The sequence below is a fragment of the Gallinula chloropus genome, assembly GCF_964237585.1.
Source record: "Gallinula chloropus genome assembly, chromosome: 1".
NCBI lineage: Eukaryota > Metazoa > Chordata > Aves > Gruiformes > Rallidae > Gallinula > Gallinula chloropus.
This window is the reverse complement of record NC_140085.1, coordinates 23,358,193-23,375,996: the sequence shown is the minus strand read 5'-3', so window position 1 is coordinate 23,375,996 and position 17,804 is coordinate 23,358,193. Positions and strand designations below refer to the sequence as shown.

Here is a 17,804-nt window from a genome sequence, read left to right as displayed (position 1 = left end):
TCTGAGTAACATCTACCTAAAATTTATTGCTGCTTACATACAGGTTTTTTTCTTCTCTTCTCCTCCCTTACCATCTGTGAAATCTCAGGCTCTGCGTCAGGCTCTGTTGTGACAGTGATCTAGTGTTTGGGGGGGATGAGCTAGAAGGGCAGTGAAAACTACAGATTGTCAATTTGCCTGTGTGAGTGAATTGTATGAATGTGCAGATTGTATCTCTGGTCTTCTCAGAAAAACAGCTGCCCTTGCATTGGAAAGCATAATGAATCTTAGGTATGAAGTGCAGTTCACGAACCAAATACTCAGCTGCTTCAGAGAAGTTCCTTCAGGGCAGTTGCAAGTCAAGAGAACTGTGCTAGCATTTATATGAGTAATGGGCACAGACCGACATCCTAACAGGATACACACGCAGTTCTGATGAACAAAACTCACCAGTTGATTGCAGAAGCTCCTCGGTGGCGTGGTAGGATGGATGGATGGTAAATAATTGAGCCATGTTTTGGGCAGTCAATAACATCCATAGGGATGAACTGGGTACAGAATGGAAGAACATTGAGCTCTGCTCCAACCGATTTGTAGGCTGCAACTACTTCCTGGATAGGCTTGCCTTTAGCTCTCCATCTGGGGAACTTAAAAACAGGAGTGCCATCCTTCTCTGCTGCCAGTGCTGAGGGGCAAGAACAAATTATTGGGGTTTTTTTTTTAGAATTTACACTTTGTGTTAAAAATTCAAACTTGAAATCAGAGATATATTGCATGACACCTCAAGAGGATCACCAAGCATATGATTACAGAGTGCCCCCTGCGCTGTTCTGTGTGTTGTTTAAAAACATTTGTGCTTGGGTACACTGTATGAATTCTACCTCTGACTCTCATTCCTGCAGTTTATGTCATTCTCAGACTTAAGTTCACTCTTACGACTTGGCTGAAAAGAACCCGTGACAGCAGAAGAGAATGATGAATGATATTGACTATTTAACAGTGACGCTTCATTTCTTGTCCAGTCATTACATTTGCCTGCAAGAGGCTTGTTTTTATCAGAAGTTAATTTTCCACATGGGTAATTTGTGTGTGAATATGACTACGTAAAACTAAGATTCACTCAAGTCAGCAGCATTTTGCCATGTGGTACAAATAATTACAGAGGAGAAGCCTTCAATAATTTCTTCCAAATTCTGTTTACTGATGCCTTCTGGACCTGCTTCTACCTACCTGTGAGACACAGCTACACCCAGAATTAGGCTCAAAGGTGAGAAACAACTGCACTAATTGCAGAGGGAATTTTTAGATGCTTGATAAATTCTACTGCAGAACTGCTAAATAACTCATCACAGGGAGCAGGATAGTAGAGTCAAACTCTATGTCTGTTGAGTTGTATGTGTAATAGGGAAAACAAGCAGAGGTATGGAAAATTTGCCTAATTTAATTTATATATCTAACCATACTTTTGTACTTTCTCTCTTTCATTTCTGAAATTTGACCTGAAGTATCTTTGGTCTATTAACCTAGGTCTTGAGTAAATGCTTAAATAACATTCCACGGATGCTAGTCTGCACTGCAGTTCCCTTTAGAAATCTATTTTACCACTTTTAAGTGGTAGCTAGCTGAGGAGAGCGGCACATTAGCAAATTTCACTTGAGATTTAAGCTTTTAGGCCAGAGGGAGTAAAAAGCAACAAAGTATCTAGTTTGGGGTTTGTTTGGTTTTCTTTCATTGGGAGAGCAATATATAATTCCATGGCTTATTTGAAATAAATACATGATTGAAATTGGTGGAAGATTTGCTTAGTTACAGCTGTTAGTGTCATAACTGTAGAACAATAGTTTATATCATGTAACCAAGTATTAGGGTATGCTTCCAGAGCTGCATAGTCAAATTGCCTTTTTCTAAAGTAGTATGTGCACCCTCTAATTCTTCCAAAGTGTGATTAAATCTCTTAATGAGATATAGTTACAGAATATAATAAACTTGAGAACTCTAGGCTCATTTGGGAGTGCCACAGACCAGGTAAGCAAAACTTGTGTTTCGTTCTTCCCCCATAAGACCTCTGTAAATCATGTCAGGACCTGATCATCACAGTAAAAAAAGAAAAAACCCAAAACTTAAACCAGCTCATGGAATGTACTATTAATTTCTGATTATCCATTAAGGTATGTCCTATTCTGGCACTCCTATTTGCTAATTATATTAGGTCACTATTTTACTGCCACCAAAAAACCGCAAACCTCAAAACACTGCAAATCAGATGACTCCAAACCAGCTTGTCACACTGAGTTCTGCTGTGTGAGTACACTTCTGAGTACCTATCAGGCAACAAGTCTTTCTTTAGGAAGTCTAGAGAATCTTTAAACATAATGGCAATGGGAAAAGGGAGGGCACAGCCTCCTCTACCCTTTTCAGTAGGTTTTCCATAGTCCAGGTGGAAGAGAAATAGGCTCTGCAGGTACACTGCTGTATGCATCAGAAAGGGCAGAAAGCCAGGAATAAACTGTCTTGGCTTCATGCCTGGAGTGTCCCAGCCAGCACAGTGAAACAGGGGACAGACATTCGAGCTTGAGTACAGGCTTAGCAGCTGTTTGCTTTAAGATATAGATCTAGTTCAGGATGATTACCTCTAGGATGTACATTCAAATAAGGTGCACAGATTAATTTTTACTCTTTTTTTAAATATATATATCACAATGTATGGTTCTCTATGGTTAGAAACAACTTTTAAATACTAACTAGCAAGGTTAAACCAGTTCTGGGACTTGTGTTTGTTGAAGCAGTTTTTGTGCTGAACCCAGTGTAATAAAGGCAATGTACACAAATCATTCCCATATAGATATCACCTTCTCACGAAAAGGCAAGTTTGTTAGGCATGCCTGTAATTTTAACATGTGGATTAAGGTTACACTTACCCAAAGGATCAGCTTGTCCATTCTTGTCAGGCACTGTGAATACTCCCACAACCTTATGGCCCTCTTTTCTCAGCTTGTTATAAACTTCTTGTCCAAAAATACTTTGACCTATAAGGGCTAGCTTTAGCTTCTGTTGATAAGCCTGGTAAAAAGAATTAAAACAAGCAATGTTCTAGGATGCAAAGAAAATATGACGTTGCTTACATTTATCTCTTGCTACTTCTTGATCAATCACAGAAACGTAGCATCATAAAATTGCTTTGGATTGGAATGGACCTCAAAAGTTTCAACCCCCTGGCCATGGGCAGGGACACCCTCACTAGACCAGGTCACTCAAAGCCCCATCCAGCCTGGCTTTAAATGACTGCAGGGATGGGGTTTCCACAACCTCTCTGGGCAACCTGTTACAGTGCCTCACCATGCCCAGAGTAAAGAATTTCTTCCTAATGTCTAACCTAAACCTACCCTCTTTCAGCTTGAAGCCATTGCCCCTTGTCCTGTCACTGCAGTCCCCGGTGAACAGTCCCTCTCCCACTTTCCTGTATGACCCCTTTAAGTACTGGTACAATGCAATTAGGTCACCCCGGAGCCTTCTCTTCTCCAGGCTGAACAAGCCCAACTCTCGTAGCCTGTCATTTAAAATGGAGTAGTCTTTTTATCCCAATCACCTCTGAAAAAATAATAATAATATTTTTTTGAGATTAGTGACAATTCAGAGAGAACACATTTAACATAAAAGCACCATCTGATACTGTCGCTGATGTTCATATTGCTTTCCCGGTATTTTCATTAGGCAGACCCACTGCTTGTTACAAGAGGTGTAACAGTCTGCATCATCTTATCTGTAGTCAGAACTACCATGAGAATAAATGAAAAATTCTTTTGCAACAGACACAAAAAACATTTTTTCTGGGCATAACTTAGTGCCTGGAACATGCCCTCTGAATCCCTGTAATTAAATGGTGGCATATTATTCGTGGTTAATATATATGGGCTAAAGAAGACAAGCTTGCATTGTTCCTGCCAAGTTAAAGGTAATCATCATCCATTTGATCCTCCTACAAAGCAACACTGCAAGGTTCCTTTGTTTGACTTGCACTGCCTTCTGCGTTTGCATCCCAGTACACTGGACACATGCTTAATAAGCTGCTGCAGACTTAGTAGGTGCCAACAATTGCCACAACATTTATTTGTAGTATACTTAGAATCATAACACTCCTACAAAGCATGGCATTGCCAGCAGCCAATCCAGGGAGGTGAGTGTCACACTCCACCCTGCACTGGTGCGGCCTCACCTCAACTACTGTGTGCAGTTTTGGGAGCCACAGTACAAGAGGGACACAAAAATATTGGAGAGTGTCCAGAGAAGGGCAATGAGGATGGTGAAGGGTCTGGAGTGGAAGTCTTATGAGAGGAGGCTGAAGTCCCTTGGTTTGTACAGCCTGGAGAAGAGGAGGCTAAGCACTATGTCTATGGCTTCCTGAGGAGGAAGGCATAGATCGGCAGGCGCCGATCTCTCTTTTGGTGACCAGTGATAGAACCTGAGGGAACAATATGAGGCTGTGACTGATGAGGTTTAGGTTGAATGTTAGGAAAAGGTTCTGAGAGGGTGGTCAGGTACTGGAACAGGCTCTCCTGGGAAAGTGTCTGGACAATGCGCTCAGTCACATTCTCTGACTTGGCTGGCCCTGTGTGGAGCAAGGAGTTGGACTTGATGATCCTTATGGGTCCCTTCCAACTCAGGATAGTCTATGATTCTATGATGCTATGATACCAGGATTGCTATGTTATTCAATTGCTTGTGCCCTGAGAAAATGATTAATTAGTAGTTCAGAGTCCCTTTAGATTTAAGGAACAGTTATGCTCCTCTCCCATCCTACCTCCAACACCTCTAACACCTCCTTTATCCCAGAAGTGGTGTTCCTGCAGCTGCAGGAGCTGCATTAGGGTACTGAGGTAGGGAGGCACAGAGCTGACAAAATGTAGCTTATTGTATTCACTAACATAATTCATTGCACTGCCATAAGTCCTAATGCAGGTTCACTGGGGAGGAGGAATGAGCATGCAGGCACTGGGAGAAGGGTGGTGCTTTTGCATTTTCCAACAGCTTCTAGACACTGAAAACTGGAAACCATCATAACACAAATGGACCAGCACACCTCGTTATGAAGGGAAGGTCTGGACAAAATAAAGAGAAAACTCACCTTCCCCAAACCTCAATCTAGTAGAAACTATTCCTAGACTCAAACCATTAAAGATCCCTCCTCTTAGGAGTCCTGAATGAAAGGTCAAAACCAAATCCACATACTCTCCACCTTTATTCTTAACTTCATCTTTCCCAACTGGACTTCAATCCAACAATATCTTCATTGACGACCTTGATGAGGGAATAGCATCCACCCTCAGCAAGTACACCAATGACACAAAGCTGGGAGGAGTGGCTGACACGCAGGGACACTGTGCTGCCATCCAGAGAGACCTGGACAGGCCCTCTACTCTGCCCTGGTCAGGCCCCACCTGGAGTATTCTGTCCAGTTCTGGGCTCCCTGGTATAAAAAAGACAGGGATCTCCTGGAGAGAGTCCAGAGAAGGGCTACAAAGATGATTAAGGGCCTGGAGCATCTCCCCTGTGAGGAAAGGCTGAGTGAGCTGGGACTGTTCAGCCTTGAGAAGACTAAGGGGGGACCTTATTAATGTTTATAAATATCTTAAGTATGGGATGCAGGGGGAATCAGCCAGCCCCTTTTCAGTACTCTATGGGGATAGGACAAGGGGCAACGGCTGCAAGTTGGAGCACAGGAAGTTCCGCACCAAGATGTGGAAGAACTTTTTCCCAGTGAGGGTGACAGAGCCCTGGGACAGGCTGCCCAGGGAGGTGGTGGAGTCTCCTTCTCCAAGAAGATATTCAAGACCCATCTGGACACCTATCTGTGCAATATGAGCTGGGGAGCTGCTTTGGCAGGGGGGTTGGACCCAATGATCTCTTGAGGTCCCTTCCAACCCCTATGATTCTGTGATTCTGTGACTTTGACTTCCAAATTTTTGAAAGACCCATCACACTCCGTAAGCTCAGAATGATTACAAGGAAACAAAGCAATGTTTGAATATTTCAACCACAAGTGTTTGTTCTGGATGTTGGGACTTGTGGTTTTCTCCTCTCTCCTCTTTTCCCTTTCTCGCAGTGGGATCTGGAGGGCCCTTCAGATCAATGACAAATGATATGACAAACAGAAATGGCCTGAAAAACTGGTTATTCAAAACCACAATCTGTTTCACTCCATTTCACAGCTGAAGTATTACATATTTATTTTGCTATTTTCAAATTACATTTCAGTGGTGCAGGTAGCCTCAGAAAAGGGATGTATGAAACAGCAGCTTCCATTGGAGGAATATTGAAGCATGTTATTTATTTTTATATAAAACAATAGGAAATAACTATTTGTCCAGAAAGTATATTTTCCCTCAGAATGAAACTGCATAGTAAAACCATCCCTGTATTACACCATTAGTCAATACTCATGCACCTGCAGTACTAACAAATGGTAAGATGCAAAGGTGGGCATAACTCAGGCTCTTGCAAAGTCAGATTGCTATATTTGGCTGGTAAAAAACACCTGTGAGGCTGATGATAATACTCATAACCAACACTGCACTGTTGGCAGTAATATCTAAAATATGACCATTGTTTTATTCTTAAAAAAGACAAGCCCTTGCTCTGAATTGCAGCGAGCAGAACTTTCCTTGCCATCTTTGTCTAGCGAGGCCCAATGGATGCCGGTAGATCTCATGACCAATCCTTCGTGACTGATACCTCTGCTTTTACAACAGAAATGTTGCTGTGCTATAAAATGTAACTATCAGATTTTTCTTATCAATTATTTTAACTACAGCAGGCAAGCTGGAGAAAGACTGACCTGCTGGATCACTGAACACTTGGTATGCTATGAAATCTTCTGATTTCTGTACAGTGCTAATTTACAGTGGCAGCCCAACCAGTGCATTGAAGAAATGTTAAAGGCAATGCAGTCAGAGTTACTTATTCTACTTTTGTCCTTTTGTTAACATCTCTCAGTAAGAACACAGGGCTGGAAGGGATCTCCTTAGCTAACACATCTAGTCCTCTGCCATCACAAGGAATCATGTTGTATGATTGCTTTTGTAAGTTGATCTGACCTGCATTTTAAAGTACTCACTGCTGTACCCTGTTGCTTTCCTGACACTAAGCCAATCTTGTAATTATCATATTAGGAGCTACTTTTCCTCCACTTATTCATGAAGTGGTAATAACACACACATCCTCTATTTCTAAACTTAGCTTCTAGTTCATGTTTCCCTGTCAATAAAACTGATTCTTGTATTACGTAGAACTGCATACCAATCCCAGTTCCAAACCATGCGCTGCTGTAACTCAACATAATGTCAGTAAAGCTACACATGCTTAATTGTGCTAGCTGTGGCACTGAGCAAGCAAATTATGAGAGGTAAATTGAGACCACCGACAACGAATAAACAGAAAAATGAAACTGGCAAAATTGAGAGCACTGCACAGAGAAGCAGCCTGACACATGCTGGGAACTGTCTTCTTGTGTTCTTATTCTTACAAATGGAAGACAAATCCAAGAGCTACGTTTTCTTCTCTCAGAAGAGTCTAATATTACAAAGCCTACCAATAGGGCAATATTTATTTCATAAACGAATATAATTTGCTGTTACCGCCTCATTTGCACGTGTGTCTAACATTTAACTGGTTATAATCATCTAATCAAATTCCTTGAAGGTTGACATGTAGTAACTGCTACTCCAGTTATGAAGCTTGCTATCAAAAAGATTACAGTGTTTTATTTATTCAGTATAAGAATTTAGTGAAGTTAGAAAATATTTTAATATGTTTTAATAAGTTAAAAAGAAAAAAAATAGAAACAAGCCTCCTTCTAAAAGCAGTTCTGCAACTTTACTTCTACTGAGGATGTCCCTACATGTGGTAAACTCCAGTGCCTTCAAAAAGAAAACTGTGGTAGTGTCCCCTCCCACCTACACGTCTACAGGCAATGTGTTCTCAGCTGTCATTCATTCTTATCTTTTGGCGCTGCTGACTGCATTTCCAAAAAGCTTGTGTTACACCTCTTCATTCTAACCCCTCCCGTGCCTTAGCAGGGCTTCTGTTCTCACGCTACACCAAGCAGTCAAACATGAGACAAAGAAAAGTCTTTAGGACAGAAAAGACCTTCTCCCAGCCTCCTTCAGCTTGCCAGACCTACAAATCTGGACAATAAGAAGTGGGCAAGGCTTTTCGGGAGCAGTTACTTGCAGGAGTTCTGCAGTCTCCGTGTTTAACAGGACGTGAAGAATAGCTTGGAACAGATGCACAGAGCTGTAAAAAACTATACCTTGGGGTGCAGAGGAATTCAGGCCATCAACTTCAACCCTGAGCAAACCACCACCCCAGAGCTAGGAAGGTCACAAACCAAACGCTCCTCCTAGGCCAAAGCATGGGGCTTCTGTTGGCACTGGGAACAGGCACGGTTCTTCCCGAGAAGGCAACCTTGGGCTTCTCGCAGGGCAAACACAGAGTGAGGGAGGCAGCGATCAGCCACACTCACATTGTTCTTGGCACACCATTACCAGGAATTATCGCAGCATCGCTGGTGCCTGTTCCCTGCAGCTTCCAGGCACATCCCTGCAAGATGCAGCGCTCAGATGATGGCTGCGATCCCGCTCGCAGACCAGCCGGGCAAGATGCTGCTTCTGCACCCAAAGCAAGCCCTCTCCCGCGCCGGTACGCGCTTTACTGGAGCCCCGGCAGGGACAATACGCATCACTCCTGATGCCCCCTCCCGCCACTTCTCCTTCTTTCCTCGGCCCCTGGCTGCCCTCCGACAGGGGATGCACGCCGAGGAGCGGCCCCCGCCACTCGCCCCCGGCACGGCACGGCACAGCACCACGTCCTCCGCTGACCGCCCAGCACTACTCACCGAGGACGTCGTGCAGATCGTCCGCAACAACCGGGGGGCTGTCCGCAGCATCTTGGGGAGCGCCGCCGGGCCCCCGGCTCCCTCGACTACCCGGCGAAGACCGATCCGGCACCGCGGCCGCGGAGGACCGCCTCGTCTGATGCAACCCGCGCCGATGCTGCTGGCGCCCCGCCAGCGCCTGCATCCGCGGCCGCGCGCCCCCGCCCGGGCCCGCGGGGACCGGCGCGGCGGGCGGAGTGGGAAGCCCCGCACCTGCCGCTCCCGCCGCGTCCCCCCCGCCCCTCCCCCGCCTTGGCGGCTGCACGGCGGGACCGGCCCCGGCGCCAGGGGGACGGCGGGGGGCTGGGGAGGGCGTGCAGCCACGGGGAGTGGGCGGGGGGCCAGATAAGCACCTCTGCCCTCCTGTGCCCTCCCTAGTGCTGCCCCCGGGGCCCGAGGGCAGGGATAGGGGGCGGGCTGGAGGGCTCCCGGCCCACGGGAACACGAGTCACGGCTACCTGGGCCGCGTTCTGCGGTGCGAGGCGGTGCCGTGTACCCCAGCGCTCCCCTGCCGCCGAGGCCACTACAGTCCCCCTCCATTGACAGCCTCAGAGCCTGCAGAGCCGGTACCTCCAGCTGGACCCCTCTGCCGAGGTTGTCAGCGAGACGTTCATGGGAGCCAAAAGACCCAGATTATGGGCATTAATTTTTGGCATATTTCATGCCAAAAATGTCAGCAATGAGGTTAAAAAACATTAAAGACTTTACAAAAAATTCTATCACCAATATCACCAGGTGGGTTTTTTTATCAGTTCATTCTACTCCATAATATAAAAAAAATCTTCTAGCATTTGAGGTCATCTATAATGGCTTCAATTTCAATATTTTTACAAGTTAAAACAAAACCTTCTTGTCAGATGTATGGAGAAGATCTTGAAAATGCAAATTTAAATTGCTAAAAGAATCAGAAAGCAAATGAAAATGATCACAGAAGGGGTATGAATAGCAATGCCAAAAGTAAATAGCATGGCAGTAGCATAAGCATGATTGCAAACTGGATCAGGTTTAAACCCCAGAAACACTTAAAGAGCACAGGTGGGTAAAAGGCTGAAACACACCCTGTTCCTGTCAAGAAAATAAGGAGGGAAAAATGGAGACATTGGTCATCATATGGATGAGTTGGAGATCACATCAGAGACTCAGAAGCAACACTTGGGCTGAATTTGTGACCTGCAGAGATATTGCTACAGAAGAAAATACAGTAGGCAAAGTCTTCACTAGCACTTGCAAACATTCTTGTTTCACTGTTTTTTGTAATGCCTTCTGGCAAAAGAAATGAAGTAATAATCCCCAGGGTTTAATTCCAGTGCCCCCACCCTCTTCTTCAGGGTACTTGAAATGCTCAGCTCTACCCAAAAGAAGAGCACTGCTGCAAAACCGCGGCTACCTCAGAGCTACGGGGACAGGGGAAGGAGGAGGCACTGCTAGAGGCATATCATGCCAGTCCCAAAGCAAGTCATGCTGGCACAACACAATTCCCCCATGGAGTAAAGTTACACAAGGCTTGCATTATGACTCTAGTATCATAATTAATTCCCTGATTTACTCCTGTGTAGCAAAACTATATCCCGCCCTTTATTCAAGGCTCTTAGCAGTCCTGTAAATGTAGGTGGCATCAAGTGGAATCAACAGAAATTACAACAAAAGCTTTTTAATTAAAATAAGCCACTGGACTTTGCTTCTGCAATGAACATTCAACAAAGAAAATGACTAGTCATTATTTAGCTCACTTCAGTGAAGATTCTCACGATGCCTTCAACTGGAATATGTGATAATTTATTAGATTATGGAATAGTCATCTAAGGGAATAAGTGAACTGCTTTTCCTGAGACACTAAAAACCAAACTAGTAGAATTCATCAAAAAAACCCATTAACAAGGCAATGTTTATACAAGTGGTTTCTTCTGCAGGATCTGTGGTACTACTGGTTTAAAAAGAATGGTGTACAGTGATTCCAGATTTTCATTAAGAAAGCAAAGAGATTTTGCTTTCTGACTTAGTTTTTAAAAAGTGTATATGGTGTTGTTACTGGCTACTTCTGTGGAGATGTGGCCTGCTATCTTCCAGTTATCTCACATAACATCTACCAGATTTCATTGTTAAAAGTGTTTTTTTTTTTTAATTGCCCTTTTTTAAAATTGTATAATAAAAACCCTGAAAATAATAATCTCGTTGGATTGAAATGCATCATTTAACTACTTACAGACACTGTTGGTCTGAAATGCCTGTTAATCTTTTTGATTTACTCTCATATCTTACTGTGATGTCCACAGGAAGGGCCTGATCCCCCTTAAAAAATACCACATCTGATGTATATAATTTGTTTTGTTCATCTTTCAGGAGCAGCTCCTGAAATACAACCCGTTCTTTCTTTCTAGCCTCAGTCACCAACAGTTCACATAGCCGGTTACGTCTCTTAAGTCTGGCATCCTGCACTGGAGGGCAATATCCACTTATATGGGAGCAGGTCTCACTGTCTGCCTGACAATGCCAACACCATTTAATTTGAGTCTCTTGTCTGCCTCTTGCCTAAATTCTTTTTTGAATTAGAGATTCCTTTAAGAAAGATTAATAATTGCACAGCTTGATAGGTCATGTTTTAATAATACAGGGACTATACATACACAGGCACAAGAGTCATGCAAAAACCCCTACTAGCTCAAAAAAACTCAAACAAAACCAACATTTAGTCTTTACTAAAGGACCTCTTTCCCTGCCTAAGAATGAGGAGGAATCAGTGTATCTATAGTGTTCCCATGACTTGATGGAAATTGCACAAATTCCATACCACTGAGTGCAAACGACTTCTACAACAAAAGCTGGCATCAAAATGGTCCTATACAGAAAGCTTGGAACTGGATTCAAGCATGGCTGAAGTTTATGAAACTCAAAATCCTGGTTCATGATCCAAAATCCTCTCCAGCTAGAACACCACATAGTTGGCTTTTAACCACTGACACACAAGCTTGTGCCAAAATCCCTTGTTTTCCTAGGTAAGCAATTTGTAATGACTTCTGGCTCTATTCGTTATACACACACATCATAGACAGCACGACAATGCACGTGTAAAGCACCAAAACCATCTCCAAAAACACAGCTACAAACCTATTGGGACAATAATACATCTTCATTTATTTCACGGGCTACTAAAATGTTAGATTGCAAAAGGGGAAGATCACAGGAGAAGGTGTCCCTTGTATACGGAAGTCACAATATAAAGATGAGCTAGGGAGTAAGATATGGGCTTTACTTTAGATTTTATAGTAATAAGAGAGGCAGGGAGACAAACAGGGATAAGCAGATGATAAATCATATATATGCAAAGATGGTATTTGCATACCATCAGGTTCTTCCTTAAAATCAGTGATAAACTCATATCCATTTTAACAATCACTTAACAAACTGTCTGTTTAGGATTTTGAGAGTCAGTGTACACATTTACAGTCAATTCAAATCATATGTTGTCATCCAGAAAAAGGTTGACTTGTCTAAATGTTTGAGAATGAGCAACAGATCTTCTGTGACATAGTAAGCTCCAACATCAGTGCTAAATGTACCAGCTACAATGCACTCCTCTGGGCTTTGTGTTGTTTGGAAAGAGTGACACAAAGAACTCCCCATTGATTTCTGTATGCCAGCCAGAGAAGTACCTTGCAAATTATCAAAGTTTCTTATTAACTAAGGGAGAAAACCTAGCTTCGGTGCTATCAGTGTACATTTGTGCAACTGATTTGGAGCATGTTTATACACTAAGTTTTCTCTCTTGGTGGTTTTGTTTGTTTGTGGTTTTTGGTTTTTGGGTTTTTTTCTCCCACTTCTGACCACTTTTTCTTAAAGCCAAAGTTTAGCTCAGAAACAGATTGCAATTATCCATAGTAAGCTTTCCAGCATGGGTTTTCCCCTTTCTGTTCCCTAAATTTCCAGACATGTATGTCAGCTAGTCACAAAAATAGATAGGGGCATATATATATATACACACATATATATATATATACTCATATATATGCACACACACCACACAGACACACGCTTACACACACAAATGCTATTCAAGAGCTAAACATGCTTCTTCACAAGCACAAAGTGTATATGTGCAGAAATGTACAGAACAAATATAAAACCTAATCCAGCTGAACATTATAAATCCTTGTGGATTTCTGTGAAGCAGAAGTTACTCAGTGTGTTTGAAGATATCATCAAGACTTGGCAAGACACATCAGGGAGCGCTGTGTTCCACAGGACACTGAGTACGTGCACATACTGGAGTTCTTGGGAAACTGTTTGGAATCTTCCAGGATTTGCTTTCTTTTGAAATTCATGCCCTAGGATTCAGTAATCAATTAATTAGCTCTGCATAGGCTTTTTTTTTTTGGAGGGGCAGGGGGAGAACGGGTTTGTTTTTCGTTGGAAATCAGCCTTGGTGGGGTTTTTCAGGATGAATAAAGATTTGGTCATAGTTCAGACTCAAATTCCTCAGGAGTACTTTAGAGTTCACCCAGTTTTAAAGATCAAGTAATTAAAAAAAATGAAGTAAGGCTTTGTACTGGTTATTCCCTAACTATGTTAATTGCATGACAAGTTTCAACTCAGATTTTATACAACAGAAACTTTTCATGTTTTTCCACTTGCTGAAGCAAGATTTCATGGGAAAGTTATTTCTTGTTCTCTCTGCAACATTCATATTTTCTTTTCTCCCTCCCCCTCATCTTAACTTCACTTCAGTCTAGACACTCATCTGACAGTAAGGCTTTCACAACCTACTGATAGAGATTTTCTACCATCTACACAATGCTTTAAAAACTTATGCTTGACATTCCATTCTTTTCTAGAGTAACCAAAGGGAGGCATATATTTGAAGAAGAAAGGCAATTATATTAGCAATTTAATCAGTAGAAAGAATTATCACGCGGAGATGCTTTAATCATATCCATAAATGGAAGTCTCAAATTCCATACATTAGAGTAGAAACTACTTCTGCAAAAGTTAGCATGATTTTTGTGGAAAGGACGTGCAAGGAGCAAATCTCAGATAGTAAACTCTTTCTGGGAATCCTGCCACAAAAACTTTGACCAATAATTTTATTTTATTTTAAATATTCAGGGAACTGAGCATTAAATGTTCCACAGACAAGGAACGTATAGCATAGCTGGTTTCCTGCAGATCCAGTAAGCCAAATTCTTTCTCCCAAAAGTAACTATAATTCCATCAATCTTTGTGGAGCTTTGCCTGCATACACAAGAAGCTTTTTTTGCTCTGGATGCTTTTCACCATTTATTTTTTTCTATAAAATGGTTCCTGTTTGAATGGTATGTTGAAAATTTCAGTAACCTTTAAACATCATAAAAATATTGTTTAATAATACCAGTTAACTGTACTGTGCAATACTGTACAATATTTCCATTATCCACCCCCCTCCACTCTGCACTGGTAAGGCCAAATCTGGAGTTCTGTGTCCAGTTCAGGAAACACATGGAAAGAGTCCAGAGGAAGGCTGTGAGGATGAGGAGGGGACTGGAGCACCTCTTGAGGAAAGGCTGAGAGAGCTGGGTCTGTTTAGCCTGGAGAAGACTGAGAGGGGATGTCACTAACACTTATAAATAAAGGGCGGATGTCTAGAGGATGGTGCCAGTGACAGGACAGGGGGCAGTGGGCACAAACTGGAACGGAACACAGGAAATTCCATCTGAACAGGAGAAAAATCTTCACTCTGGGGGTGACAGAGCACTGGAAGAGGCTGCCCAGAGAGGCTGAGGAGTCTCCTTCTCCGGAGAGATTCAACCCCTCCTCCTCTGGACATGATTCCATGCAACCCACTGCAGGTGATCCTGATTTAGCAGGAGGGTTGGACTAGAGGATCTCCAGAGGTCCCTTCCAACTCACGCCCTTCTGGGTTTCTGTGATTTTGTGATTCCAACCAGGACAATTTAAAATGAAAAAATATTCCATACCTCATGGAATCAAGCATGTATGGATTTATGAATTCTTAGATATGTAGTCATTTCACTCCATGAATAAAATGGTAATAATACCATATTATTCTGCTATACGTTTTGGACTGTATTCCCTCATTCGCCCTTTCTAGTACCTTTAAGTGTAAGAAGCAATATCAGCTGGAACACACTTATGTTCTCATTTCACTCAGCTCAGGTGAAAGTCCAAAAATTATCATGAGTCCTCACTCTCATGATAATTTTTGCCTGTTCAAAAAGTATTATTTTCTCAACTCTGCCAGTGTTCAGTAATATTCAGCTTATCAAAAATCACTGTGTCAAAGTCTAAAGACTTATCTGACTATTGTATGATCTGAAGATACTAACAGATATTTAACTAATCTTAGCAACTTCCTACAAGTTGGTACCAAATAAAAACATCCTCGTACAGATGGAAGCCATGAGTGCCACCTGACTCTCAGAAATGATGCTTATAAATTGTCAGTAATTTCATACGAGCAAACAGCCTTAAAGCCATTCACTGGCACTAAACTTATCAATCAAAGCTGAGCTAGACTTGCTGTCACTACAACAGTCAGCTTCAAGGTAAAGTCTAAGTCATATTTTCAGAGGAAACAGAGATTTTAGCAGCATCTAGTGCTGACTTAAATAACAAAACAAAACACTGCCATGTGCTGAGCCAAAGAAAAACCCAGTAACAAGTCATTCCCATAACTGCATTGTGAATGGCAGCATAAAATTTACTGGTGTACTTACTTGAGTCTAATTGTCTTCTTTTTTTTCAGTTACAGAGCCTCCTGCTTCTTTTTTTTTTATTGCTCTATTTCAATACATTTTCTTTTAAAATTATTTTCTTTTTCCATATTTAGAAGAAAGGTTACATCCACCTATGCTGTGAGGATCACAGTGCATGCCTTGCTGTGGCAAAGACCAACCAGTTGGGTTACCTTGCACTGTTTTGATGATCTCACAACCTTGCAATAACCAACCCTACAGTATTTTACTCTTCACAAATTCAGTTCAAGTGTGGGGAGGGCACTATGGAGTGCCAGTTCTACAAGTTTCTTTCTTGTACCATCCCACAGAATTCAAAGACATGTTTTTTCTGAGAGAGATACCAAAAAGATTACATCTTAAGCCGTCTGAAAGCTGCTTATTTGCAGTTTTCCATATCTGAAAGAAACTGTATTTTGTTTCAAAGAAAGTATATATGGTTTGTAGAAAAAAAAATCTATTATTTTGTTTTTTTCAAAACTGGAAGACATACCTTGACTTTGAATATATGTATGGCAGCTCTACTGAGTTCAATGAAAGCAGCATCTGCATGGCTGTAGACAGAATTATATCCTTAAAGTCTAGCACAAATTGTAGTGTCATATTGTGTGATGCTTATCATCTCCTTAGAGATACATATTCTCACTACCATCTGTCAACATCTTGCATAACTAAACTTCTAGGTACTTAACCCCCCAACATTCACGTCAGAAGTTTGCACAGAAGCTAATGAGTGGAGTACATATATTAAACTTAAAAAAACTCCACCCAAATATTGTTTATGTAATTTCACACAACTCTAAATTTGTTCTCTTCTTTCACAGGTTCAAGGTGTCTCTTAAGAAAGTCTTAGAGTAGGTAAAAATGCATCACAAATGAACCCGCCACGCAGATCTTTCTTCCCTATAAACTTTTAAAATCAACAGATTACAAAGGATGGATTAATTTCAATCAGAAAACAACTAGAGTGGGTGCTATTTTCAGACCGGTTGCATTACAGAGTTAGCATTTATGGATGATCCTGCACTTACTGATACATCTCTCCCTAGAGTTGCTATTTTAGTGCTCTTTCCCCACCGAAATCGCTGACGCTCCCGGTGACACCACTTTTGAAGCCATTGCCATTACTGCTGATGCTACAGATTCTGCTGAGATAATGTAATTGCTGCGGTCATTGTTAATGGCTATGAATAGCTACTCCTCTTGCTATCCAAAGTACTTCTATTTTTATTCTCTGATATTACTACCCACGAAGGGCCTGATAAAAACAAAGTGATGACGGCATGCAAGCAAGTACCTGTGGCCACAAACGGCAGTGAGATGAGATGACACTGCTGCAGCAGTCACCCCGTGCGGCTGCCTGTGAGCTCCAGACCTTTTCCCAGGGTGGGATAGCTCCTCACAGCGCTTCCTTCCTCCAGCATCAGAAAGGGGAAGTGTGGGCGGGGGTCACGCACTGTGGATTGTACCGGGCGGAGGTTTCCCTCAGCAACGGGACAGGGATGGGGAGTCGGTGTGAGGGGGACTTGGTACCTCACAGATAGGCCTTGCCTCACCAAGCAATCAGCTCAGAGATGCAGCGGAGTCAAGAGGAACGAGGAGGTGGGGAGAGAGAGAGAGAGGAAGGGATGGAGGGAAAGAAAGAGAGAGAGAGGGAAAAAGAGGTTAGGAGAGGGAAGGAGAGGTAAAGAAAGGGAGGGAGAGGGAGAATGCCCTTGCCCACCGCATCTCTGAGGCGCAGCTGCCCTCTCGGCTGGAACCTCGGCAGCGCCACCGCCCGGGGCGTTTGCCGCCACGCTCTACCCCCGCACCACGGGGCGGAAGCACAGCGCCTGTCTCCCCTCTGCTTTACTGCTCCTGTCCTTCGCCGTGGGGCAGGCGCTTGGCGGCACTGGCACTTGAGAACGGGCCCGCCGACCCGTGAGGGAGCCAGCGAACGGGAACCGCAGGCCGAGCGGCGTACCCCGCACCGCCTCAGCGGCGCTCGCGGGGGGGTGGTGTGCCACGGCTGCCCTCGCGGGGGCGCCGCCGCCCGCCCCGCCTCCTCCCGGAGTCCCAGCACCCCCCCTCCGCCTCCATTTCCCAGAGTGCGGCGCGGGTGCGGGGCAGGAAGTCTCGTGCGCCTGAGTCAGGGGAGGCGGGGGAGCGGCCGGCGGGCGCTCGGGGAGGCG

General features: G+C 43.3%; 1 protein-coding gene across 1 annotated transcript in view; it reads right to left on the bottom strand.

The window, feature by feature from the left end:
- Window positions 1–9,053, bottom strand: part of ALDH1L2 (aldehyde dehydrogenase 1 family member L2) — a gene marked incomplete at its 5' end in the record, with an annotated part of 31,019 nt that extends 21,966 nt beyond the window's left edge. Inside the window, 4 exon segments of the mRNA XM_084264401.1 lie at window positions 430–664; window positions 2,898–3,039; window positions 8,870–8,950; window positions 8,952–9,053. Coding sequence (XP_084120527.1) covers window positions 430–664; window positions 2,898–3,039; window positions 8,870–8,950; window positions 8,952–9,053 — 560 coding nt within the window.
- Window positions 9,054–17,804: the final 8,751 nt, after the last annotated feature.